Source organism: Poecilia mexicana, unplaced genomic scaffold (assembly GCF_051168715.1).
Source record: "Poecilia mexicana isolate PSO_F unplaced genomic scaffold, ASM5116871v1 scaffold_11, whole genome shotgun sequence".
NCBI classification, from domain to species: domain Eukaryota; kingdom Metazoa; phylum Chordata; class Actinopteri; order Cyprinodontiformes; family Poeciliidae; genus Poecilia; species Poecilia mexicana.
Genome location: NW_028263380.1, coordinates 328,841 through 356,075, shown reverse-complemented (window position 1 = coordinate 356,075; position 27,235 = coordinate 328,841). Strand labels below are relative to the sequence as shown.

The 27,235-nt window shown below is 37.6% G+C and overlaps 1 protein-coding gene across 1 annotated transcript in view; it reads left to right on the top strand.

Moving 5' to 3' along the window:
• Positions 1-27,235, top strand: part of epb41a (erythrocyte membrane protein band 4.1a) — a 123,796-nt gene that overhangs the window by 29,986 nt on the left and 66,575 nt on the right. The window contains exons 2-6 of the mRNA XM_088010016.1: positions 16,821-17,140; positions 22,072-22,332; positions 26,626-26,730; positions 26,879-26,921; positions 27,016-27,091. Of these exons, the coding sequence (XP_087866142.1) occupies positions 16,829-17,140; positions 22,072-22,332; positions 26,626-26,730; positions 26,879-26,921; positions 27,016-27,091 (797 nt within the window). The 5' untranslated portion in view covers positions 16,821-16,828. The remainder of the gene's footprint in view (positions 1-16,820; positions 17,141-22,071; positions 22,333-26,625; positions 26,731-26,878; positions 26,922-27,015; positions 27,092-27,235) is intronic.

Genomic DNA, 27,235 nt, shown 5'->3' with positions numbered 1-27,235 from the left:
TATTCAGAAAGCATTTTTTTATTGATTGATTTAGTTGCCCTTGTGCACCAGTCAAGGGTTTTATTTATAACCTGTCAAATGACCACTTCAAATTTTTACGTCGTTAAGAAAAAAAAAAGGTCAAATGCGGAAAATATTCCGTTAATGCAACCCCCAATCGGAACACATATCAGTATTGCTACTGTAATACTGATATGTGGGTAGGCTGACTGAAGCGAGGCTGCAATGTTTTGTTGGTCAGATGGTCATCAGACAAGTAAGGTGGGTGCAGTGTCTTCCCCAGGGATCAAACAACAAGGGCGGGCAGATCGGGAATTGAACCAGCGATCCACCAATAGGTATTGCCAATCGCTGGTTCGATCGGCAATACCACTATTGCCATCTCCGCCACATTACATCCAACAACGTAACAACTTTGTACCATTGCTAAACTTCCTTAGTTTTTAAAAAAATCTCCGGGAAAGTTTAGTTTCCATCCATTATGTTAATGGCCTTCAAGATGTCAGTATTATCCCATCAGCCACCGCGCCACAGACTATATCCACAACAATGACATCACGCTGTGCAATATTATGATGTTGGGGGCTGTGGCTGGATAAAAGTGCTTGCAAGCGGCAGGTTTGCTATGTTGAGCAAAAGAAAATGAATGAAGATAAAGCTTTGGAAACAAAATTGATTTGACAACAGGACTGGATGACCTAATAGTCATCACAGTATCTGTGTTTTCAAAGACTGTCTGCAGTCTGTCCAATTTCATTATAATCCATGTAATTTTATTGCATGGTTTCTATAATGACAATAAAGATTATTATTATTATTAGAGCACAATTGTTGGCTATTTTATTGCAAATTGCAATTTGCATGCCAGTAAGCCTGTTGGATGAAGTCTCCCTGCAGTAAATACCCTCACCTAATAGTGTTAAAGAGTCACCGACTACTGGAAACACAAATGAGAAATAGAAGGCTAAGAAATGTGAATTTATTATAGATATTTATCAATCATATTGATACTAGATGGTTTTTAAATATATAAAAATAATATATTTTAAAAATATATATTCCTTTAAAAAATAAATCTATCAATGCTTGGAATGCAGAGCTTTTAAGAAAATGGAAACTAACCATTTTATTATTAAAATGGTTGTTATTATTAAATAGTAGTTATTTCCAACAATTATTTGTTGGAAATAACTATTTTCAACATAGTAGTTATTTGGCAATCATATTAATTTCATGCAGTTTACCTTATTTTACTTTCACTGCAGAAACTGTTTATCTTAGATCTTTACAACAAACTTAAACTTCTGGTAGGATCAGTTTTTCTTTGTGTGAGAAATACACACAGTAAACCGACTGACCTGAATCCTGGTTAGAAAACCACGATTAATCTAGTGAGGTAGTAACTAACACAACAACAGCACTGCTTTGCTTAATGATGATTGTTAGGACAAAGATTAGCTAAAGAAACACAAAATATGTTGAACCTAATCAGACCTTAAAGGTTAAAAATTAAGTGAGTCAATACACTGAATACCAATTGATAAGACAAATTGTGTCTTGGGGTGTAGTCAACGGTGACCTTCACTGGCCTTTCTAAACCAAGTACTTGGTTTAGAATGTTTTAGAACTTAGTACTTCAGTATGTAGTGCCTAGAAAGGTTGAGGGGAAGGAGAGGTGCAAACCTGGTGAATCACAAAGTACAGACTAAGAGACAGCTGACTTCATCTAGCCTCCACATCTGCACACAACAGCCTTTAATCCCACCGACTGCCAGATTAATTTTAAAGCCGCTTTTAGAGCTTAAACTCAGTGTCAGGACTCTTAACGCAAACCAACATGGAGCTTGAAATACAGATGTGCAAAGTAGAGCTCGAAAATATCACTGCATTTTTCATCTGTGTTGAACAATTCTGACCAAATTTGTAATTAAATCACAGAGCAATAATTCATTTCTAGTTTTATAATCTAGATCCATATTTAGATCAACATCTGATCCATAACTTTGATTTAATTTATTTATGTCAAACAGATTTTCCAAAACAAGAACACAAGCAATCAGTAGGACAGAGAAAATATAACCCTATATATATATATATATATATATATATATATATATATATATATATATATATATATATATATATATATATATATATATATATATATATATATAGGGGTAGGCTATATATATATAGGACAGAGAAAATATAACCCTATATACATATATATATATATATATATATATATATATATATATATATATATATATATATATATATATATATATATGTATATATATATATATATATATATATATATGTATATATATACATATATATATATATGTATATATATATATATATATATATATATATATATAAAAACTAAACTAAACTATATATATATATATATATATATATATATATATATATATATATATATATATATATATATATATATATATATATATATATATATATATAGTTTAGTTTAGTTTTTTATTTCAGACAAACCTTTCACCGACAGTGTAAACAACACCAAAAAAATAAAAAAATAAAAAAACACATCACATCGGTGATTATGAGTCTGAAAAGGAGTATGATGAAGTATAACTTATGTAATCATACCCCTTTTCCAGCTGTAATTTATCACAGTATTTTCAATATCCAGTATCCTTTCTGACAAAGGAAATAATAAGTGTAATAAAATTTCCTCAGCTAGATGAAAATAGTGCATACACACACATACACATCTGTACACATACATATATACATATTTACATATACAAACATATATACGTACATACACCCATATACACTCCCATCTGCTTATAGACAAAATACACAGCTATTTACATACCTTTATATATTTACCCACACCTGCGCCGACATGCCACCTACTTGATGACATCATACTTAAAGTTTTAATTTCCAACCAGGATTATCCCCCTTGTTCTTCCTTATAACTTTGAATAATAGCTGTCTTGAGACCTTTCTTAAAATGTCTCATACTTGGACTTTGCTTCAGCTCTTTAGAGAGTTTATTCCAGATCCTCACACCAACACCAGAAATGCACAATGTTTTCATTGTTGTACGAGCCTTCAAAGTTCTGAAGTTAAGGTTGTCTCTATAGTCGTATCCCCCCACTCTATCGGAAAATAATTGTTGAATCTTTTCTGGCAATATTTTGTTTCTGACTTTAAACATGATCTGTGCAGTTTGAAACTCTACTAAATCAGTAAATTTCAATAAATAATCTATAAATAGATTGTGGGTATGACAGTAAAAATCAACCTTATGAACTAAACGAATGGCTTTTTTTTGTAATGTGCATAATGGTTGTAGTAACGTTCTGTAAGTGTTGCCCCAAATTTCCACACAGTAACTTAGGTAAGGTAAAATAAGTGAGCAGTACAGAATGTATAGGGCAGAGGAGTTTAAATATTTTCTAGCATTAGCAAGAACTGCAATACTTCTTACCATTTTAGATTGGACATATTTTATATGAGGTTTCCAACAGATCTTGTTTTGAATCAGTACTCCCAAAAACCTAATTTCAGTCACTCTTTCCACAGTCATATTATCAATTTGTATTATTAAGTCATTCTTCTCTTTACACTTACCGAACAACATAAACTTTGTTTTATCTAAATTTAGTGACAATTTGTTAATATTAAACCACTCCTTCAGTTTACATAAGTCTTGATTCATTTCAAGCAACAGCTTTCGTATATCTTCACCCGTGCCAAAAATGGTTGTATCATCAGCAAATAGTACAAAGTTAAGTCTCTTAGATACCTTACATATGTCATTTATATACAAAATGAACAATTTTGGCCCCAATACCGAGCCCTGGGGGACACCGCAAACAATATCCAAGCATAAACAAAATAAGTATGACGTTATCCGAACAGACAGTGACGAATAACCAGTGACCATTTTCAGCCGTTTTACTTTAAATTATCTGACCCTGGAAGTTAATTTTACTATTTAGAAGAATAGCAGCCTCTGTTGATTTTAAGGAGTCATGACAAAAATAATCTTCATCTCCCCATTGATTAGACCAGTGTTTCTCAACCTTTTTTGGGCCAGCGTCCCCCTAGCAAAGGCTAGGGGGGCCTGGTGGGGTCCCTCACTGCCCCCCAACAAAGAATTTGTAGGCTACTTTGCACTGACTATTATTTTATTATTAATATTACTATCATTATTGTAGATGTTTTGATTTGTATGCTTGTTTCTGTATTTATCATCAAAAATAATACATATAATATAATAATATAAAAATAATACAGGCGTCTACGAAAAATGCAATGAACATTTGAGTTAAAATTTGTAGGCTAACAGCAGCCAATCAGAGTGGAAAATATTCTTGTTCTTTGCCATTTTCTAGTTGTTAAATATTCCACAAAATGAACAGATAAAAGATGTACAACATGCCAGTTTAAACTTTGAACTATATCCAAACTGACTGAGCTCTGCAACATTAAAACATGGATAAAACTGTAACTACATTAATCATAACTCTTCTTCTCTTCAGTGTTTCTGTGAGTTTCTGGTGGTGCATCTCTGTGCTGCCTTCAGGAGAATGGGACATCAGAGTATCATCCATTAAACTTCATCCACATGGCATTTATTGTGCAAACCAGAGCTTTCAGTAGAAAAACAAACGTTCCAGATCCTTTTAATGCCATACAAATATGAGACAGAAACATGGATTATATCTTTATATAGACCTGTCTATTGATTTATAGATTAATAGTTTTACTGGACAGAAATTACAAAGAACAAATCTGGTTCTTCATCAAATCCTAATGAGTCAAATTGAAAGTGTCATGGAGTCATCAGCCTCATGACATTAACACTGACATGAAAAATAATGTTGAATAAATACATTAAATCTAATTAAAAACATAAATAAGTGATCAGTTCTTTACTGTTATGGTCTGTAAAATATATTTATTCTCAGTACTAGATATGGTCTCAACAAACCCATGGCACTTCAACAATATTATTTTACCTTTTATCTGGAAATAGTGTCTGTTTATTCTTGCCATACAGGCTCTGTATTAATTATTGCTCTAAAGGTCTTGCCATACCAGTTTATTCCTCTATTTACTTTAGTTTCTTAGTTTATTCTTGCATTTTGTTCTTCATTCATTTTCATTTAGTTTCCTTTGATTAGTATTATCCTCTCTTGGTTTATTGCTATGTCCATTTTAGTTTCTTTCCTGTTGCTACATTTATTTTATCATTTATTGACGCTCACCATCAGTGATCTTCACTCATCACCTGCTGCTCCGTCTAATTGTCATGTTTCACATCATGTGTTGATTTTTCACTGTTCAACGTCAGATTCTCTGTTTTTATGCCATAATTCACATCTAGTTCGTCGCTCCGTTTTATGTCCCGCTTCTCCTGTTTCAGAGTTTTGCACAATGTGCGGGTCTTTTTTTTTTTTTAATCTTTTTTTTACCACCTAAGGTGCAGGGCGGTCGGGAAGCGTATCGATGGGGAAAAGGCAGACTGACATAAACCTTTTAAAACAACGGAAACAATTTCTGCATTCTGATTTGTTCCATCACACCCGTTTCATACCGGACCACTATGTTAACGCTATAAAATGAATGCTCTCTATCGAGGTATCACCCATGGAGGGATTTCTTTATTTAAATGGGTTCATTTTTCAGAGGGATTCAAAGTGAGGGTATCGTGATTTTAGCTACCAGTAGCAGGAGCGGAGCGGAGCCAAGAAGCTAACAGAAGCTACAAACACTGAATAGAAGAAGAGCTGCCATCGATACAGTTGCAGCCAAGCATGGTTTAATGTTAAACAATACAGTTTTACCAAGTTGCTTAAAGTCTAAACTGGTATTGTTGTGACTGTGACTGTATTGTTGTTCTTCAGGATGTGGAATATTCCTTAGGGACAGGTGGATGAGCTGACGGGCTAAGGCAGAAACCTCCAAAAAAAAAAAAATCTGGAAGTTCAGCAGAACAAAGCAAAAAGCATAAGCAGCATGACGCTTTATCCATAATCGTAATCCTTTTCCGTCGCTGGAGGTCGTCAAGGGGTACTGGAGTTGTCGGAGGCATCAGAAGTTGTTCAGGTCCTGGGAGGAAACTGTTGACCCCTCCCCTTCCAGGTGTTCAATACTTTGTTGCAGGATGATCTTGGTGGTTGTCTACAATGCCACTCCTTCCTCACGACTTCAGTCCCTTTTCCATTTTAATCCATCCATTTGTGACAGGAGTTCTTCTTTAGCATAATCCAATTTCTTCAGGGCCCTCCCAGTCAAAGCCTTGAAGTTGTTCTTTGAATGGCAATCATCCTGTAATAGTGGCAAGTCTAACACAGGATGGCTTGTTGCTTGATTCTTGCAATGTTCTGGTTCGCTTTAGCTAAGAACTGGCTTGAGCACTGACCTTGTGGACCCCTTTCCTCATTAATAGTACTGTTTTGCAGTGCAGTACTTGCTTCACAAAATTCTTTCCATTGAATTTCAGCTTGATCACCATTGTTGCAGGCTGATCTTGAGCTTTAATCCAAACTTTCTGCCCTGTTTTCAATGACACTGCAAACCGCAACTTCCCCTTTCCCTCTCTGGGCCAAAAGGAGAAGCGCCTCCGCCCTCCTGCTTTCCGTGACGTGAACGGAGTTTCTCTGCAGGGGAAGACCTGCTCTTCTACAGCTGTCACTGTTACACCATGTCCATCAGCACCAAGAGGTACTCCTGACCTCTCTTTTCTGTTATCCATGGGGCCTGCTACATCCATGCAGACTGAACCTCTGGGTAATGTGCTCTTTGATGAACACCCTTCCAACCGTTGCCCTCTGCGACCTGCGTTGTATTTTCCACACACTTCGCAGTCCCTCAGCACGCGTTGGATTGTTTCACTGGGATCCAAAGTTCATTCTCTTCCAGCTCCTTACGGGTGGGTCGTACACCTGCATGTTCTAGGGCCTCATGCACGCTCCGCACGACCTCATCCACGTACTCTTCTGGGACCTCCCGTCCTCTTGGGAGAACTGTCCCACTTCTCGATTCCAACAAAGACAACCTTCCTTTGATTCACTCGTGTCCATGTCTCAAATCCCTCTCCATACAGAATCACTCTCACTGGGGCTGACTGGAACAGGGATCTAGACAGGGATCTTCTTCTCTCCTGCTCTCATGATTGTCTTTGTCTTCGAGTTGCCTATCCCCCAAAGCCTCTCTTAAGCTATCGAGCAGGGATGGGTCTAGGCTATGTTGGCTGCTGGCTTCACATCTGGATACATGTGTTTATCCTCAGTAGAAGCTTTCCCTCACCTGTACTCTATACAGTTACTGCAAGGGTTGTGACTGACGGTCGGATCAGTCACCACTAACTCTATTCCCTAAGAGCTAGCCTCCCAAGTGAGCTATTCAGATCCTCACCTCTGTTTTTACTGACTTGGTTAAAGTAGGGCTCTACCCCTTCTCAAGGGGCGTGGCCCCACATTGGGCGCCACCTTGTTGTTGCGCAACACCTCCCCCCCCTTCTCTCTCTCTACTTCCTCTTCTGAGAGGAGGGAGATGTTGCTCCCAGCTCTCCGTCTAACGGGTCCGAGAAGCCTCTAACTCCGGAGTATTACTACAGATGAGAATATAGAGGACATTCTGTTTAAGCTGGACGCGAGAAAGACTAGCCTGGTTTCTAACGACCTCCATCCAGATGTCCCACCCTTTTTCACCCTGTGAACTAGCCAGATAGAGCAGCCCAGAATCAGCTAGTTTCACAGAGCACACCTGTTAACGGTCGCTCTTTCTCTTATTACAACTTGCACTTGTTACTGAACCAGGTTGGTTTTAGTGACTCGGGCGAGTCCCAAGGGTGTTGTTTTAGTTTTGGCTAAAAGCAACCTATAAAACATTTTCCACTTTCTCCTCCCAGAATCAAACTTCATAGCTATTTTACAACCATCAAAGAACTTTAAGGTGACTCATTAACTGAATGTCCACAACATCTTTTAGATTTTCTTAATGCTAAGTATTTTTATTAGTAAGGCAATTTTGCAAGGGTCAGTACAGCTTAAATTAGTAACAGAAATAATCAAATAAGTAAAATCAATAATCTAATCTATCTTTCCCTAATGCTGACACTGTGAACTAAAAAAGAGAAACTTGGAGAGAGACGGACGGTGTTTGGCATTTTGAACCCCAGAACTGGCCTGATGATGAAAAAGGTGTTGCAGCAGCAGGAGGCTCCCAGTACAGGAAGAGTACTGAGTCAGAGCGGCAGATCTCGGGCCTCAGGGTGACTTCCTCATGCGCGTAGCGGTCCTCTCCTTGTTTTGCAGCTCTGTAGCTCCTTTCTCTTCGTCTCACGATCTTTCTGGTCCATGGAGATGTAGATGAGCTGGTCTCACGGAAGGAACACACCAGTTCTTCCTCTTTGCCTTTGTTCTTTGCCTTTGTCTTTATCTTCATCTTTGCCTTGGTCTTTGTCTTTGGGGTCCCGAACCCAGCTGATGAGAGAAGTGCAATTTGAAGCCACATGTTGCGGGGCTAACGGGTTGGTCCCCATGTGCAGAACAGTCTTCGGCTCTGTGGCTCCGGCTCTTCTTCAGCTGCAGAGTTCTTTGTCCATCTCGATCTTGGCTCGAAGCTGCCTGAAGGATCCAACCAAAGACTCCTCTCTTGCACTCACCTTATATAGGGTTTATCCACCCTTTTAGTGCATTTGCATTGGCTAGCTTTGTTGCTGTGCCTGTTTCATTGGCTGACTGCTTGGACCGATAATCTCATATCCATCACCATCTTTGGACATGACCTGATGTCTGTACCAGTGTCCCAGGGTTGCTCAACAGCTCTCTTGTGTCTAACCTTTTCTTAGGTAACTTTTAAGTTTAGCAATAAGGCGTTGGTCACCTCCGCTCTCCTATCAGTTCCTCTTTCCCCCTGACCTTTCACCTACCATCTACCTCCAACACTACATCAGTGACCTTTAGTTACAGTTACACATTTTACACCATTTCAAGTTCAATGTCAAAATCACATTTATAACCCCTTAGTTTCTCTGATTTAGCATTCACTTATAATATTATAATAACCATTACTTATTAGTTACTCTTATAATCATAATGTGTTATTACAGACATTTGTGAAAAGAAACCAAGAATAATTCATTATTCTAATTATTTGACACCATGTTACAGTTACTTCTTTCTCCTTTAAGTACTTCCATAAGTATAAGAGTAAGTGTAAATATTCTTATAATCAAACCAACATCAACCACCGGTTAAACCAATATTGATTATTGGCTTAATTATAAGTTATCATTATTAATTCAAGTATTTTACTCTGGGTTTTATCCAATTACTCAAAATGTTTAGATTTTATTCCTTAAACCTTTAGTGCTCAAAATGAGCAGTCTGAACTATTTTAATCACTGCAGGCTGGAAACTTCCTCTTTTTCCAGGAAACCTGCTCTTCCTGTTTCATAACTCTCTTTCTGCCTGACTATGATTTTTTATGATTAAATAGAAAAAAGTAGAATTAAAGCAAAGTTTGCAGGACACAATAACAACACACACAACCAGATTGATTTTATTACCATCTGACTCTACTGTTGGGTCTTGATGTCACCTGTGTAATCAGTTTTAAAGATAACTTTATTTATTGTTATTATTAAACTAAAATCTCCAGCATGGGGAAGTGGACTGAGCTCGACTTTTCTCGACAGGTGTAAAGTTTGCCTTCGACCAAACGCCCCCCAAAGGCATCCCAGCACCCCCCTTTTGTAAAAATGTCCGCCGGCGTCCCCTTCCGTCCTCTGAACCCCCCCTGGGGGGCGTTACCGCCCACGTTGAGAACCGCTAGTTTAGACCAAAAGTTGCTGTCTTCATGCTTTGAATGAGCTTCCAGTATAATATTAAGCCGTTAATATACAGATTTCCATCATATTTTATAGTGCTCTGATTATTTCGCTTTTCTTTCTAAATCTTGTCATCTTGCGGTTTAAAGTTGTTATTTTTTCCATCTTTTCGTTTTTATCTTTACAATCTTGGATTTTGTCACTACTAAACTCCAACTGCTTTAGCTATATTTGCAATGGAGCGCATGTTCGGTTTCATTTCTTCACCAAAGTTCAGCATCATTTTCTGTAGATTTTTCAACTGCTTCTAAAATCTTGGCATTAGATGCATTTGAACTAACCACCTCGTCTCCAAAATTATTAAACATAATATAGTTGCAAAAATAGTTTGTTGGTTTTACTCTTTTCATTCTTTTTATTATTAAAGCTGCAGACACTTCACTTGAGAAATGTGGAATCACTGTGATTTTAGTAAAGGTATGATAAACCTTTGCACTGTTTTTTCTAAACAAAGTAATGCTATTAAATGCAGATATTAGCTAGTGTTAAGAAAATAAATTTAAAATAAGCTAGTTTTAAAACTAAACATGTCTTGATTCAAATAGCCTAATTGTGATTTTAAAATCAGTAACTTATTCTGGCCTATTGACCTTTATGTTACCTGTAGTTACAGCAGATGGTTTGCTAGGATCGTTTGAACTGCCATTTGTCTGTGTGGGAAAACAATACAGTAGAAGTTCTAGCTTTTCACACTCATCTGTGAAAAGCCGTAAAACAGCAGGAGTTCCTGGCTTTAGAGAGAGGGTCAGAGATAGCTCCTGGTTGGATGAGCAAAGATATGCCTTATTTGAATAAATTAAAGATAATACGCCTTTTACTATAAAACTTTCTACACAAGTAACAAATTAGATTTGCTCTCGCAATTCTCCAAAGACATCTTTGGACATCTTTGCTTTTTTTCTTTCCTTCTTCTTCTTTCCATTTATGTTAGGTAAATGAATGTATGTCTCTGTTTTTCTGCAGTAATTTTATGCGTTGTCTTCTATTGGATTAAACTGCAATTCTGTGACGTCAACACGCATTGCTGTTTTCTTCTGAGTGATACACGTGGCCGCCGCGAGAGGACCTGGGATCATAAAGGAAAAGAGAGAGCCAAACTTTTTCAAAATTAATTAATTCATAGAAATCTTCCTTAACACCTGATACACCGTTCATAAACCTATTAGCACAAAAGCATCAACAGCTGCTATGTTTAGCTAACACCATAAAGTGCACCTGGAACTGTAGAAACCACTCACTGTTTTTCTCTGCCCAGTCAACATTTCATCTTTGACAGTGTCCACTCAGCATTCCAGGGTATCAGTTGATCCTGGAACTTCATGTTGTGGCGAGCTATTATCTTATGGACTCCTAATTTGTCAGCATACATTATGTTCCCACTTAGAGGCACAGGCATGAGCATCTCAAGCAGCAGAGTAGTGGGTTACATGAAGTACAGGAATGTGTTTGTAGACCAAATTTAGTCTCTGAGGATACCAAAATTGTCGAAACTGTTATTTTAATATGTATGTAGCTTTTAACATATTCTTAATGAGTGTTAAAAGTATTATTTGATTTGGTTGCAGATGCTGAACTTTTGATTTTTGTGCTGAATTTTTACCTATATACAGTATGTCCAGCCCATTGCTAGATCCTATAATGATGTTAAAGCCAGTAACGGTTTTTCTGCAAGTTTGTATTGTAAATTTGTCATACTTCTTGTGATAAAACAGCAATACCTAAACAACATAATTTTATTCTCTCACACTGCATTTAACCAGTTAACATGAGTACCACATTTCACTGGCCTACAGCAACAAACACGTATAGGCATTATCTAGGGCTGTCAACATTAACTTGTTAGCACATGTGATTAATCTGAAAATGTTTTAAGTTATATTAAATAATCCAGATTAATCAAACTACCCATTTTGATTGAAAAGCCTCTTTTTTTGTTCCCACTGAGAGGCACAGGCATGAGCATCTCAAGGCCTGACAAACGACAGCGAAAGGTGAACATTTTCTGCGACAACAATAAAAGTTGAACATTTTTCAACTTTCTTGTGTTGTGTTGCTAGCCAGCATGAGCACATGTACATCTACAAACTTAAATTGTCACATGCAACAAACTGACTGTCAAGCAACCTATTTTGACAGAAAAGGTTCTCTTCGGTCTCTTCATTGTATTTCACAAGTTCCACAGGAAATGAAGGGAGAGGAACAAAAAAAAGGTGATAATGGCTTGCATTTTAGTTGGTTGGAGTGTAGCAGAAGAAGCTTGTCCAGGGCACCATTCCTGCAAGAAGCACAACTAGCATATTTGTATATCAAGCTTACAAAGACAGGCATAGTGATTAATCGCTGCGCTAGAGCGTGATTAATCTGAGTGCATTTCTTAATCAATTAACAGCCCTAATATTATCTTAACGTCTTCATGAGATATGGCATTTATATAATATTTGATGTAAACAATTACATGACAGCTGTATAAGTTTTTAAAAAAAAATGTCTTTAAAATAAGTTTTTATTTGTATTATTTGTGGAGAAGAAAGATATGGATGGAGATCGCTTTTCTTACTGAGCCTTCTTTAACATGGTGGAAGTTGGTAGAGCAATTACAGAGAGAACAATGGTTATCTCTGTTCTGTGGCTGACTACACTGTGAACACAATAATTACGCAAGTTGTAGTTCTGAGGATTAATTTTATTGTTTAACAACTATAGCGCTCTCAGCACTAGCGGAATAAAACTCCTGATAATATAACTTTACAACATAGACATACTTGCAACATCAGGGCTTACAAGCTTCACCACCACAGAGAACGACTCTGAAGTCCATAAAACAGACATAAACCAAGAGACCAACAGAAACATCAGGTTCCGTGGTCACTAATGATGAAACACAAATTCAAAGCAGTTCAGCACCACGGACTGCGTTCAGATCATTTTGACACTGTATCCATTTCAGCTGGAGCCTGGAGCAGCTAGCAACTACTGAAGCTAGTGTGACCTTGTGTACAGCTTTTGTTATATGTGGAGAACCTTAGATTCTCTTTTTACCAGATCACACAGATAAGTTTATAAAAATTAACAGAGACACTTCTGCAAATTAGATACAGTTTATTGAGTTCAAATGTAGTCACAATTTATTTTGTTGTACAGAAAGTACCACACTAAAAGTAGGAGTCTATGGTGGCCCTCTGAACTTTAGAGCTGAAAAGTAGTTAAAACCCAATTAAATAAAATTAGACTGCTTTGGGGAGGAATAATAATACGGAAAACACAAATGTAACTGAATGCACCTAAGTGATCCCCCACAAAAACACACACACAAATATCCCTAGTGAATACAACAACGAAAAGAAAAATTCCCCTTCCACTAGTCTCTTGAATAAATAAAACAGCTTGGGATCCAGGGACAGCATATGTCCCTGTTTAAAACAAGCCAGAGGGCTGGACAATAGAAGCTCCCCTTCCCTAAACAAAGCAACAAAAAATAAATACTTTTGATCAATAATAACTATCCAAAAAGAAATTCTTAACTAAAACAAAACTGAAATTGAAACAAAAACAAAAACTGAAACAGTAGCAGGTCAGTCAACCTTCTCTAAAGTGAAACCAGTAAATGGCGCTCTGTACGTCACTCTCTAGAAATATTTTACCTCTGCATGAGTCATCAGCCTGGGATCTGATCTCCTCAGCAATCTAGCTGCTTTTAAATCTAAATGCTGATTACCTGTCTCCCGAACAAACCAGCTGTGCTCTCTGTCACAGTGTCTTTCATGGGCAAGAGGAAGAGTGTGCAGCACCATACTTCTGGGACAAGATGCCCCGGCTACACCAAGTTTATTGTTGATGTGTTGAACCAGAAGCAGTGCGTGTTAAAGCGGGCACACAGTGGCACACGCCGACCCCGCCGCTCACGCAGCGTCTCGTGCACCGCCACCTCCGAGTCTTTTGCCCCTTTCCCACCAGCTCTACTTCAGCAGCCAGGTGTTCCACCGGCCCAACTCGGATCTGCAGCAGGGTGCCGGTGCATGCATGCATATATATATATATATTCACTCCTGATCAAAATCTTAAGACCAGTCAAAAAAATTGCAAGAATTTGCATTTTGCACTATTGGATCTTAAGAGGGTTCTAAGTAGAGCTTCACAATGTTAAAAGAAGAAATCAGCGTAAGAGACTAAAACTTTTGAACGGGGAATTAATTGAAAACTGCATCTACACTCAAACATGATTTTTTCAGCTGATCAAAAGTTTAAGACCATAGCTAAAAAAAAAACAAAAAACCCCAAAACAGAAATCAAAGTGTCAAAAAAAAGGACTCAGTAATGAGTAGCTCCACCATTCTTGTTGATGACTTCAAACAATCGTTTAGGCTTGATGCCAGTGTTTCCAGGAGGCTAGTGGGAACATTGCTCCAAGTGTTGAAGATGGCTTCACGAAGGGCATCCACTGTGTGGAACTGTGGATTTTTGTAAACTTCCCTTGCCATCCATCCCCAAATGTTCTCAATTGGGTTTAGATCCAGGGAACATGCAGGATGGTCCAAAAGAGTGATGTTATTCTCTTGGAAGAACTCCTTTGTCAGGCGGGCATTGTGAACTGCAGCATTCTCCTGTTGAAAAACCCAATCATTACCACACAGACGAGGGCCCTCAGTCATGAGGGATGCCCGCTGCAACATCTCCACACAGCCAGCTGCTGTTTGACGCCCCTGCAAAACCTGAAGCTCCATTGTTCCATTGAAGGAAAACGCACCCCAAATCATGATGGCGCCCCCTCCACTGTGCCATGTATAAAACATCTCAGGTGGGATCTCCTTGTCATGCCAGCAACGTTGGAAGCCATCAGGACCATCAAGGTTAAATTTTTTCTCATCAGAGAAGACAACTTTCTTCCACTTTTCAATGTCCCATGTTTGGTGCACCCTTGCAAAGTCCAAACGGGCAATTTTGTGGCATTGAAGAAGACGTGGCCTTTGAAGACGTTTTTTGTTTCTGAAGCCCTTCTCTCACAGATGCCGTCTGAAGGTTATTGGGCTGCAGTCAGCACCAGTAATGGCCTTAATATGGGTAGAGGATCGTCCCGTGTCTTGACGGACAGCCAATCGGATCCCGTGGCTCAGAGCTGATGAAATTTTTTTGGGTCTACCACTTGACTTTTTTGTTCCATAACCCTCAGGATAATTTAAAAAAATGCTAAATGACTGTCTTACTGCGTCCAACCTCAGCAGCGATGGCACGTTGTGAGAGGCCTTGCTTATGCAGCTCAACAATCCTACCACGTTCAAAGTCAATTAGCTTTTTTGCTTTTGCCATCAGGAGGTCTTGACAGTGTAAAGACTTGACAGAAAATGATATGGAATCCAGATTTTTGCACAGCTTTTGGCTTTTAAAGACTATGGTCTTAAACTTTTGATCAGCTGAAAAAATCATGTTTGAGTGTAAATGCAGTTTTCAGAAAATTCCCCGCTCAAAAGTTCTTGTCTCTTGCACTGATTTTTTCCTTTAACATTGTGAAGCTCTACTTAGAACCTTCTTAAGATCCAATAGTGCAAAATGCAAATTCTTGCAATTTTTTGACTGGTCCAAGAATTTAAAACTACTTTCACCCCTGGCTATACCTGTCAAACAGGTATACACTGTGATTATCATATGCTTTTATTTAATCAGCAACATGACATCATGACGTAGCAGCAGCATAACACCAGCTCCTACAGCCAACCCTTTCCCTTTCTTCTGTTTGGTCCTCCTCATCTTCATTATCTCTTGTGATTCCTACATTCCCATCAATTTCATTATGATCCGGTTCAAATTAAAAAGGCTTAATGACTCATCACTGTTTTGACTGGTGGAGCTTGGGTAGTCGGGCCTTTAGACGTCATTTGCCCAGAATGTATTGCAGCGTGAACATGGCAACGTTTGTGACAATATTTTATTAAAATTTATAAAAACTAACAATCTATAGTATTATTACTGCATTATTTTTACATCTAAAATAAATATTTCCTAAATAAAGTCTATTGTTACAAGTAATCATGGATACCTTTAAGAAAGTAAAATTGAGATTATGGCTTCCTTAGGACAATATCTATGTGTGTACAGTTATTGCATTGACTTGCAAATATTGATTTTAAATGCACAATGACAATAGTAGCCCGTGTTGAGCTGAATCCCTACATACCTAAAGAATGAATAAACCAGCTTTAGGTTCTGCCTTGCCCTGTCTGGACGTTCTGTGCGCATTAAAGGCTCTCACACATTGACCCTTTGCTACTGAGTCCTTTTGCATTGAGAATGCATTGAGAACAAGTGCATTGTTCTCAATGCACTTTCAGCATTGAGAACAAGTTTGCTCATGTTATTGCTTAAACCTAGCCACCACACTGCCTGGCAGCCATTTTGTCTCCATTTAGCCACACCCAAAAAGCCTTCATGTATTATTTTCCAAAACTGAGTTTCTAATGTTAGTAGGAATAACTAAATAACTCATGTGGTGAAGAGGGCCGTCTCTTTGGACAGTGGTACTTGCCGGAATCCCATAATTCCATCAAGTTTTGAAAGATTCTGAGTACCTGCTAACTTGCTTAGCGTCTGGTCCTCAGAGAGAAGGATGTGTCTCTCACAATATACTGACTTATTTAAAGTACTGACTCATTTAAGGGTGCCATATCCACACAGATGCATTCTCTGTGTTCTTCTTAGGAGCTACAATGATGTCACAGCACCAGTCACTTGGCTCATCCACACAATAGCTTGACAAGAGTAATTATTAAGACTTAAAAGAAAGATTAGACCACTCCTTTATGAGTTTAGAAGATGTCTGTAAAAGTGATGTAAACTAATTTTAATCAATTTATGTTTATGTTTTATCTTATAAATATTTACATTGTTGGTTTTAATTTCATACTTAGTCTTTTTTTATGTAATTTAACAGCTGTTGCCATGACCACAGATGAAGTGGAAAGTCACCAGAAAAAGCCAAAGCAGCAGCAGGAAGAAGCTGGCCAAGATCCTCAGCTGCATTCTCATGAGGATGACAACATCCAGCCTCAAAATCAAAATTCTACCAGACATGGTCTCTCTCGTCTCTTCTCTTCCCTCCTTAAACGGCGTTCACAGTATGACAGTGAGGGGGGACAGAAAGAGGATGAGGAAGATGAAGCTAAAGCTCCTATTGCTGATCCTGAACCTGAATTGAAAATAGAGGGAGAGGTTGCCTTGGACCAACATTCAGTCAGCAGTGCAGAGGTTCAGGTAAGCTGTGAAAATGCATTTGCTCTCTTACAGATGTTTTAGATCTTACATTTTAATATAAGGCACAAAGCAGTTTTTTATAATGATTTGGCTCCTTGATCAAATGTTTCTACTCCAACCAGCCTTACCCTTGTAAAATTATGAACAAAATTTGAGGGTTTCATTGTCACTATGCAGACAGTATTGAACAGGGTTGAACCTATACTGATAACTCATTCAGGATATCACACAAAGAGCCCAGACCAACATTTAAAGCAGGATATGCCTCCCCTATCTCTGTTGAATATTGTTACATGACTCAATAATAAAAAGAACCAGATTGGACAAAATATGTGATTTCTAGGGGAATTGAAAGGTCAGAACTATTGGTGATCAAAAATTTAAATAAAGGTTTCATAAAGGTTTCACGGCTCCATAAAACAGCACAGGTGTTTTAGAAAATATTCTGTGGACTGATAGGATAAATCTAGAATTTTTGGAGAATTTGTTTGTGTTTTGTGTAGTTGTTTTTCTGAAAGGATTTCAGAAAAACAACATCAGACCACTAATCAAACATGGTGATGATAGAGTGATGGTGTGGTTCTGCTTAGCTGCTTCAGGATCTTGTGACAGATCCATGAATTCTACTCTCTAGCAGAAAGCTCTGGAGGAAAAGATTTCCGACTTATGTAGCTTATTTAGTGTGGCAAACATCCAACTCTGAAAAACAAAAGAGGGTTTTGGATTGGCCTAGCCTAGTCAAAGTCTGGACTCCAGTTCAATTGTAGTGGCAACTGCCCACTTATACTAAAACCATGCAGTGTGGCAGAATTAATACACCACTGTATTAACTTTGGCAATATAACAGACTTATTACACATATTGAGTCTTATTTGCCTCTATGAAGGTTTATTCTCTGTTGGGCTTACTGTGTATTGCTTAATGTGTAAATTATGCTATCTGAATTTATATTTATTTGCAATGTATATTTGTATATGTGTTATGTATATTTGCAATGAGTCTGTTACAACAATGTAGCAGACTCATTGCCAAGTGTCGTGAAGTGTTGATGTCTTCCGTGTCTGCCAAGAGTCGCACAACCACTTATTAGGTTTTGGAGTCATTTCCTTTTTTATGTCGGGCCAGTTTGGTTTGTACGGAGCCCTCCAGGGGACATGGGGATCTTTTTTTTTTCTTTTGCGTCCCCTCGCAAAAGGTTTTGCGTTCGCTCACAATAATCTACTGATCAGTTCATGCGGCATAATTGAATACTGTAAGCCAGAGGTTCCCAAACTCTGGGGCGCGCCCCCTAGGGGGGGCGCCGTGTCATTGCAGGGGGGACGCGGGAAGCCGTCTGGATGAAAAAAAACAAAAAAACATGAACACTGTATGCGCTGGGTTTTTACCTTAGAATGGCCAACTCTCTGTTATTCCTGTCAATTTGATACAGTAGAGGCTTCCACACTTCCCATATTTGTGTCCTCTGTCACTTTTATCAGCAGTTAAAACTGTTTAATCCGTTGTTAACATGTTGTAACCTGTTTTTCCGAGCCGCCTTTAAACGCAACATGAGCGCTACGACGCTCACGCTGGGTTTACACCTGTGAAGGAGACCTGCTGCTGCTGGGCGGAGCTACAGGTGTGTTAGAATCACGGCAGCAAACCAGCAAAACGTAAAGAACTTTTCACAGTTTTTCCCTCCAAACTAACCGACTGAGTTGAGTAAAGCTGTTGGATGCAGGTAATGTTAGCTAACAGATGACTAGCTAATATCAATACAGAACCTTAAGCTTAACAAGTACCTTGTAGGCTACCGATGTTGGTGTCTATTTTCAGCTACGTACATTCATTTTGCCCCCAAAAAAGTCGATGCCCCCCCCCATCACACGCATCGTTTCAACCAGACAGCCATTTGTAATCCATAGGGGGGGGGCACAGAAAATGTTTGGAAACCACTGGAGGGGAGGGGGGGGTGGAGAAGAAAAAATTTGGGAACCACTGTAAGCCATTTTTATGGTGGCCGCCGTACTTTCTGCTTTAATACAATGTTATGTAAGGTTTTTCTGTTAATGTTAATATCTCATTGAGAAATATCTGACGTTTTATATCTTTTACTTTAGTATAGAAATGCACCACAAACCTATGATATAAACAGAAACTTTCCGTAAGTAGGAAAGAAACAGTGGCGGATCCACTGGGGTGGCATGGGGCGGCAGTTGCCACCCCAAACGAGAGCCACCACAAGGGGGCGCCTATTCCCTTTTTTTGTTGTACTATTGTACAGAAGAACTAGTCTTCCATTTTGTTGTAGAAGAGAACATAGGTGATGATGAGGTGCAGAGCGGTAAACTAACGTTACTTTTCTCATGTATGAAAATATAATGTTTAGTACCGTGGAGATCTGGCCTTACGTGGACGAAGTTAAATAAATTGAAAGTGTGGAATACTTCAAAAGTGCGTCCTGCTGTTTTGGGTTAGAGTGGCTAACCACCGCTGCTAACTCCTTCTCCAAACTCTCGCCGCACCGTCACAGTATGAAACTCTTTCTTCCGACAACATTGAATGCAACACAATGTAAGCTGGAAGTGCGAGAGAAGGACAGAGCGCAAGGCAGCAGCATTGACGGATATGTTACTGGATTGGACATTACGTGACTTATCGCCATTGCTGTCCATTGAGTCAGGAATATCGGTGGTCAGGAAAATACTACAATCACTCAAAGAATCCGAAAAAAGGACGCAATGTTTAGCGGTTAATTCAACCCTATGACAGCTGTAGATAACAAGGGCTTCAGATTTAACTGGTGAGGAAAAAGTTTTAATTTAAAGAAAACATTGAACAAGTGAGCAGTGGGTCAGTTATACTAGCCTAACTGTTGCTGGCCTGGTATTGACTTTGATAACCTTAACATGTGCTGCGCAGTTCAGTGTGTTTTGGCTCCGTTAGCACTAAATTAAGACAACCTGCCCACCAAGTCATCAGTAAATCAGCTAATCAACCACCCGCGGTGGTCAGGCGAAAACTTATGAATAATGACAATATAGACATCAAGCCTGACAACAAAATGTAACAGACTGAATGTTCTATTTTGGTGTTTTTGATATTTTTTTGTGTGGGAAATGTTTGTTTTTTTTGGTGTTGATTCTCCTGATCAGTAATTTCTGCTCTATCTGCTCGTTGAGCTGTTGTTTTTTGGTTGCCATGGTAATGGGTCCGTGCGTAATGCCGACACACAGAGCAAGAAAAGGCGGAATAGAAGTGGTTCTGTCTAGTTTGGTTCTTCACCTGTTTATCAGCTTTATTGCACCTTTATTGTGGCTACTGCAGCCGCTGCAATTCCTAAAAGTTAAACAAGCGACAAAAACTGAACTAATCCCCTCTGTTTGTAAAACGAGGTCATATTTATACCAGTCGTCAAACTACGGCTCCTACAGCATTTAAAATAAAACGATTGACCAACATAAGAAAAATCCTTCCCTTTTGGATCTTGACAGAACTAACAGAAATCAAACTGTTTATAGATTTGTATCATGGACAATTGATCAAACATCAGTTTTCTAATCTTTATTTTAAGTCGTATTTAATATTATATCTGATAATAAATGATGGCGCTACTAATATTTTTGTGACAGATTTCTGCTTGTCCTGCAATGGGATAAAATGGTTTTCCGGACACAATGAATCACATAGTGACTAGTCCAATCCAGAAATACATATCAATTAACAGCAATATGAAATACATAAAAATAATGAACTGTACTATATTAAGAAATTATATTTAATCCTCACTGCTACATGAAGCTCATTTTGAAACAATGCAAGTTAAAAACAATATTTTGCAACAAGTAAATCAAGTAAATTAAGTCTAATGTTAGGTCTGTGTAAGCCAAATGTGAGAGTGAGACATATTATCTATGTATCTATAGAGAGATAGATACATACATAGATACATTGATTCTGGGATATGCTGCCACCCCTGAAAAAATCCCTGCCTCCCTCTTGCCACCCCATAAATATTTTGCTAGATCCGCCCCTGGAAAGAAATAAAAATACATCCAAATTATTTGGACTATTTCTGAGTTATTATCGCGGGGTAATAAGTTGCCTGACAGTTTTGATTGTGTCTCTGTTGTGTTCGTCTGAATAGTTTAAAGGGCTGCTTCCAGTGCCGTTCCATCTTTGACTTAACAGACATAAACATGCAGTGAATAAATCGATTTTCAATCAGTTTTTTTGCACCAAAGAGTTACCATATTTTCCGCACTATAAGACGCACCGGATTATAAGGCGCACCTTCAATGAAAGGCCTATTTTAAAGCTTTTGTGAGGGAACTCAAAACCTTTTGCGAGGGAATGCAAAAGAAAAAAAAATTCCCCATGTCCCCTGGAGGGCTCCGTAGGTTTGGATATCTTTTTGGCCCTGTGATAAAATTTGTATTTTGTTTTTACGTAGGTTTTTTTATTTTATTTTTTTTGTCTAAACATAAAATTAGTTTGATCTGAAACATTTAACTGTCATAAAACAAAACTTATACAGCACTTTAAGTTTCTGTGGTATGAGCAAAATGAATTTATATTTTTCTGATTTATTAGCTAAATTCACTATCTGGCTCCTTCAGAAAATGTGACAGTATACGTTTCTGCCAAAATAAACCAATGCTTATGAAACTTTCTAAAATACAGATTTTTTAATTTAGTTCTTTAAAGGTAGAACATTAATTTGACCATCTTGCTTTCTGTAACTTCCAGTTACATCATTTATTCCAGAAGAAATACTGCTTGGATGAAGTATGCATATTATTAGCCATAAGCTTAATTGTATATATATGTTCCACTTCATTAGTTTAGTTTAACTCAGCCCTAAAGAAACCTATAAAGCTGCCTACTGTCCAACCAAATTATTAAAGAATTTAGAACAGAGTGTGGTACCATCATTAAAATTAATTTGTCAGGCTCTTCAGGCAGAAAAGAAAGATGCAGCTGAGGACATGACTGGAAAGATGAAGGAGAAGAATGACCAAAAGGGAGAGGCAGTGGTTCTGGACAAGGAGGAGGACAAAGAAAAGGAATTTGGTTCTGAAAGAAGGGGTAAGGAAGATAAGGAGAAGACAACAGAGGAGGAGGCCAAGACTCCCAGAGCTCCACGCCGACCAAAGACACTGCAGATCAAAGTCACACTGCTGGATGACGCTCTGTTTGAGTGCGAGTTGGATGTAAGGATTTTTTCCCCCCTTTTAACCACAGTGTAAGATTTTTGTTGCTGTTGTTGCTTTTGACAATCATACTTTATTTGCAATATAAAAATGTAATTAGTCAGAAAACTGGTGACACCATCTTTGTTGGTCCAAAATCAGACTGTATCCCAGTAACTGTATAGAAACGTATGTGGTGCTGTGGTCACTGGTTTAAACTTTTCCATGTAAAAAAATGCTTTATCTCTGTTAGTTGGGTTATATTGCAGTGCAGAAAGGCTGTCATGCTGTTCTTTGACATTTCTAAACATATGCTGTCTAAACCTTGTATAAATAAGGAAAAGTAAAAAGTTCAGGGCACAATAGTACAATAGCTAACAGCTAACACCCCCTCACTTCAGTGATTTAACAATTCTGGGTACACCAAACAGCATTAGGAATGTGAGCAGCACTGGTTTCCAATGATGTCATATGTCTAAACTGTAAAAACATAAAAACTAAAATAATGTTTTTAAAAATAAAAAATGTTTTTTGAGAATAGACTTAGATAATTACTACTAGAGTACACCAAGATTTAAAGCTGCAGTAAGTAACTTTTATAAAATAATTACTTTTTTATTTTTTTTTCCTTTTTTTTTTTTTTACATATTTCTTAAACTGACCATTATGTCATGACTAATATAAGACAATCTGTGTGAAAAATAAAAATAAAAATCTGCAGAAATACACCCCTCAGTCCCCAGAGCAAAGGAGGAGGGTCTTAGTGCTGTCAATCATTACTCCCAGGGCCGTGCAGAGACCACTAAAGGGGCAGGTGCTCAAAAAAAAAAAAAGGGGTACATCTAACCGCACTCTAGGACAGAATACTAGAAAATTCCAGCAGAAATTTTAAGGGGCCTGCCACCTGTGCCCATCACTTTAAACCCAACGTTTCAAATTTGTCATGAAAAATAGATATAAGCAAGTCTGACATACTTAACCCAACACTAACACAGAGTAGCTGTGAATATTATCAGGTATATTATGATATATGTGTCACCATATAAGCTTCGCACATGTGGTTCTCAGTCATGGTCCAAAGTAAAAAACATGAAGAAATTTGGTAATAGTTAATTTCTAAAAACAATTTCAATTTTCATAGTAAAGATTTTAATTTACACTCAAAAATTCAGACAAATAATAATTTTATGTAAGCAAAACATGAAAAGTCACAGGAAATATGTATTCTTCCCACAATGCATTGTGAGATCTGATTCAGCGCTGTGAGAATACTCACTGCCTCTGTCTAGGACCCGTTGCTATGGTAATTAATTATCTGCACCTGGGCTGGCTCTCTCCCTGGTTTCTATACTTGTGAGACACCCAGCGTCGGTCTCAGGGCCCTGACAAAAAACCATAAGCCCTATGAAAATTTTGAAAACATTTTACGGGAGCAGGCATGTGTATCTATTTCATTACCAACTTTGAAATCAATAGGCCTCTATTTGTGCCTGTGAGGGTGATTTAAAGAGATTTTTGAAGTCAGACCTCCACTGTCCTGTGTGTGTGTGTTTCAGAGAGAAATCTTAGTGATGCTGTGAGTTCCTCAGATTAAAGTTTTTTCGTTTTTTTTAATTTATGTCGTCATTTTATCTCATAATCCCACTAAAAGTAATAGCTCACTTGCCGGGATCGAGCCGCTCGTTTTGATACCACTTTTGTGGGTGTACACGCAGCGGTACGAGCCGCATTAACGGTAACGGAAGAATAATAAATTATATTTATAATAATAATAAAGAGGCGTTCTATTGGGTGTAGAACAATAGGTGCCTGCCATGCAATGCATGGAGGCAGTGTCTGACCTGCTTTGCAGGTCAGTCACTGCTCTCCCTATGCATTGCTTATGGCAGGCCCCAATTAACAAAGCCACACAGCTTTCAGAGTTTAATAAACAATGATATACAATGAGATATACAATCAAAGCTAAGGAAAATCTCTATATAGAGCATACAACTATGCATATGTAATTTCTTTCTGCAGGTCTATTTTGTTATAAGAAAGTATTGCCATATTCAAACCCACAATTTAGCAAGATATGTAAATCAGAGCTAGACCAGTCATATTTTGTCTTTGCAGAATTACACTATTAAAAATATAAACAAGGGCCCAATGCAACCTTTTAGTGACTGTAATCTATAAAAAAGAGCTGCCTGTTTGCTACACTTGCAGTGGAGATGATAATAATAATAATAAATTTTATTTGTAACGCACCTTATATTTCAAAGAAATCTCAAAGATGAAGATGGTCCATTCAGGAAAGCAGAGCTGCATCAAACTTTAACGTGGAACTTCAGAAAAACGAAGAAAAAAAGAAGCAAAAATTGAATTATTATTGCATGTCACCATGAGAAAAGCCTACTGAGTTTTGCTTAAAAAAACTTTTTTTAAAATTAAAATCACACATTTTTGTATCATGAAGTGGAAAAATAACTTGCAAAACAAACTTATTTGCGCAAGTAGCAAGAAATATTTTCTTGCTATTCTAAGTTTTTTTTGTTTGTGACTCAAAGTTTTACTTGTGATTCTCACATGAAAAGATTTCTGATGTATGCAAATTAAAGTTTGTTTGGCAAATAACTTTTTAAGTTCATGAGACAAAAATGACTAATGACAAAAATGACAAAATGACTCTTTTTTAATTAAAAAAAGAGTTCTTTAAACAAAACGTTTTATTTTTAAAAAAGAAATCATTACAATTCCAAAAGTTTTGATTACAATTTTATTTTACTTAACTGAGGTTAGTTTTTTTTTAATTGAATAATTGGGGAAAAAACAATTAACTTCATACTCTGTGAACCAGACCCTAAACTTACTTAAAGTCTGGATTGAGTTTTTTCCCCTTCATTAATGACACACTTTTATTAATTATATCTATCTTGGTAATTCAGGGTGAGTTATTTTTAATTCTAAATGAATATCCTTGTTGGTCTTTTATTTAAGTGCTATTCTCCTTCAAGGTACATTTACTTAACGCCAGAATAAATGCAATGTACATTATGCAGCAAAGGAAATTAGAAGATCGGACATATATCCATTATGGAGATGATCGTTTTTGGACAGTCGATGTGCCATAAGCAATACTGAAGAATGACTGATATCATTAACAATACAGGGAAGAAGCTTTTTAGTTATCTTACTTTGCTAGCAAAGTCGTTAGCTAGCAGCTAGCTAATAGCACAACAACAACAGCCTAATGTCTGTATGATAAAAATACTGAATCGATAGATAAGAACAGTTTTTCCTCACCTGGCTGTCTCCTTCCCTCAGTAGTTCTTCAGAGAAGGCAGACGCAGAGGACTGTCAGTGTCTGTTGTATCTCATTACCTCTCTGCTTAAACAGCTGAAGCAGAAACGAGACTTCAACATTTTCCGTCATCTGACAAGCAACAGGTCTACTCCACTTTATTCACCAAAAACGTTTTTTTTAATTCACCAAAAACTGATCTGTAATCTGGAACGTTCGCTATGTTGAGCTCCAGTCAGGTGCCTTATCTCACTGTGCGAGAGGCAATTGTGTCATGTGTCACGGGCAAAAGGTCAAAGGTAACAAGGTGACTGGAGGGCTTATGTTTTTCCAAAAAAAAAAAAAAAATTAGTACATGTTATTATGTGTCAGAAGAGGGTTTAGAAAATAATACCAAAAAAAAAATAGTTTGACCAAAGGGCACTTGGGGGCAAGGAGCAAAAGGGGCAGGTACTCAAGCACCCCCGCCACCCTCTGCACGTGCCTGATTACTCCACCACCCACTTGCTCTCTGCTATGGTAAAGTTGGTTCACGAACTAAGGCCTGTTAGCATGGCCACCCATGATGCTGGATAAATGGTTTTCCATAGTTGTTTTCTCCACCAATAGTACATTGAGCAGTATTTTTTGACAGCACTAAGACCCTCCTCCTGGCTCTGTTTGGTTAGTTTTGACTTGGAACACTTATAACAGCATACAGTATATTTGCACAAAAATAGCTGAAAACTCCTAAATGAGCTCACATCCTCTCCTTTCCATCACACATTGGATTTCCTTTGATGTCCCAGTGTGATTCATAACAAGTAGTGTGAAGCACAGATATACACCCAGGTAAGTAAAGCATGTCTGGCAATAATTGTAGCAAATTTCTTGTTTAAATTTAAAATCTCCTGATTAAATTTAAAATATTTCTTTCTCTTGATGAAGTCTTCTTAGTGCTTTGCAGCACACAAAATCTAATTTGTTAATGAGATCAGATGCATGTGAGAGTGAACTTCTTCATTGTCTTTCCATGTCTGCAAATGTGTTAGAAACATGTCAAAGGCCAGGAGCTGTTCATGAAAGTCTGTGATCACCTTAACCTTCTGGAAAAAGACTATTATGGCCTGGCCATCTGGGAGACCCCCACTATGAAGGTGAGAGCACTTATCATAAATCTGATATTCTCTTTCTACTCCATTCATACAAATGAGCATCTTAAAAAAATATTGAATAAATGAACCTGAGATTATTGTATTCATGGAGATTTAATAGACATCATACATTCTTCTTTTGTTCTGACAGACTTGGATGGATTTGACCAAAGAGATTTGTAGGCAGGTGCAAGGTGAGCTAAATATACAAATAAATTGCAGATTCTGTTTTGACTTTATTGTATTATTATATATTTATTCAAAATCACTCTGGATTTTGTTCTTCAGGGGCCAATTATAATTTCACTTTTAATGTGAAATTTTACCCACCGGATCCAGCCCAGCTGTCAGAGGATATAACAAGGTACATCATGCATCATGCTGTTTAATAATTGTAATTTTATTGTATTTAAACTTACCAGTTTTACCCTAAATGAGGTAAATGTTAGTGATTTCACTGCTGTGAAATTGAACACAGTAGTGTTCAATTTCTACGCTTAAAATAATA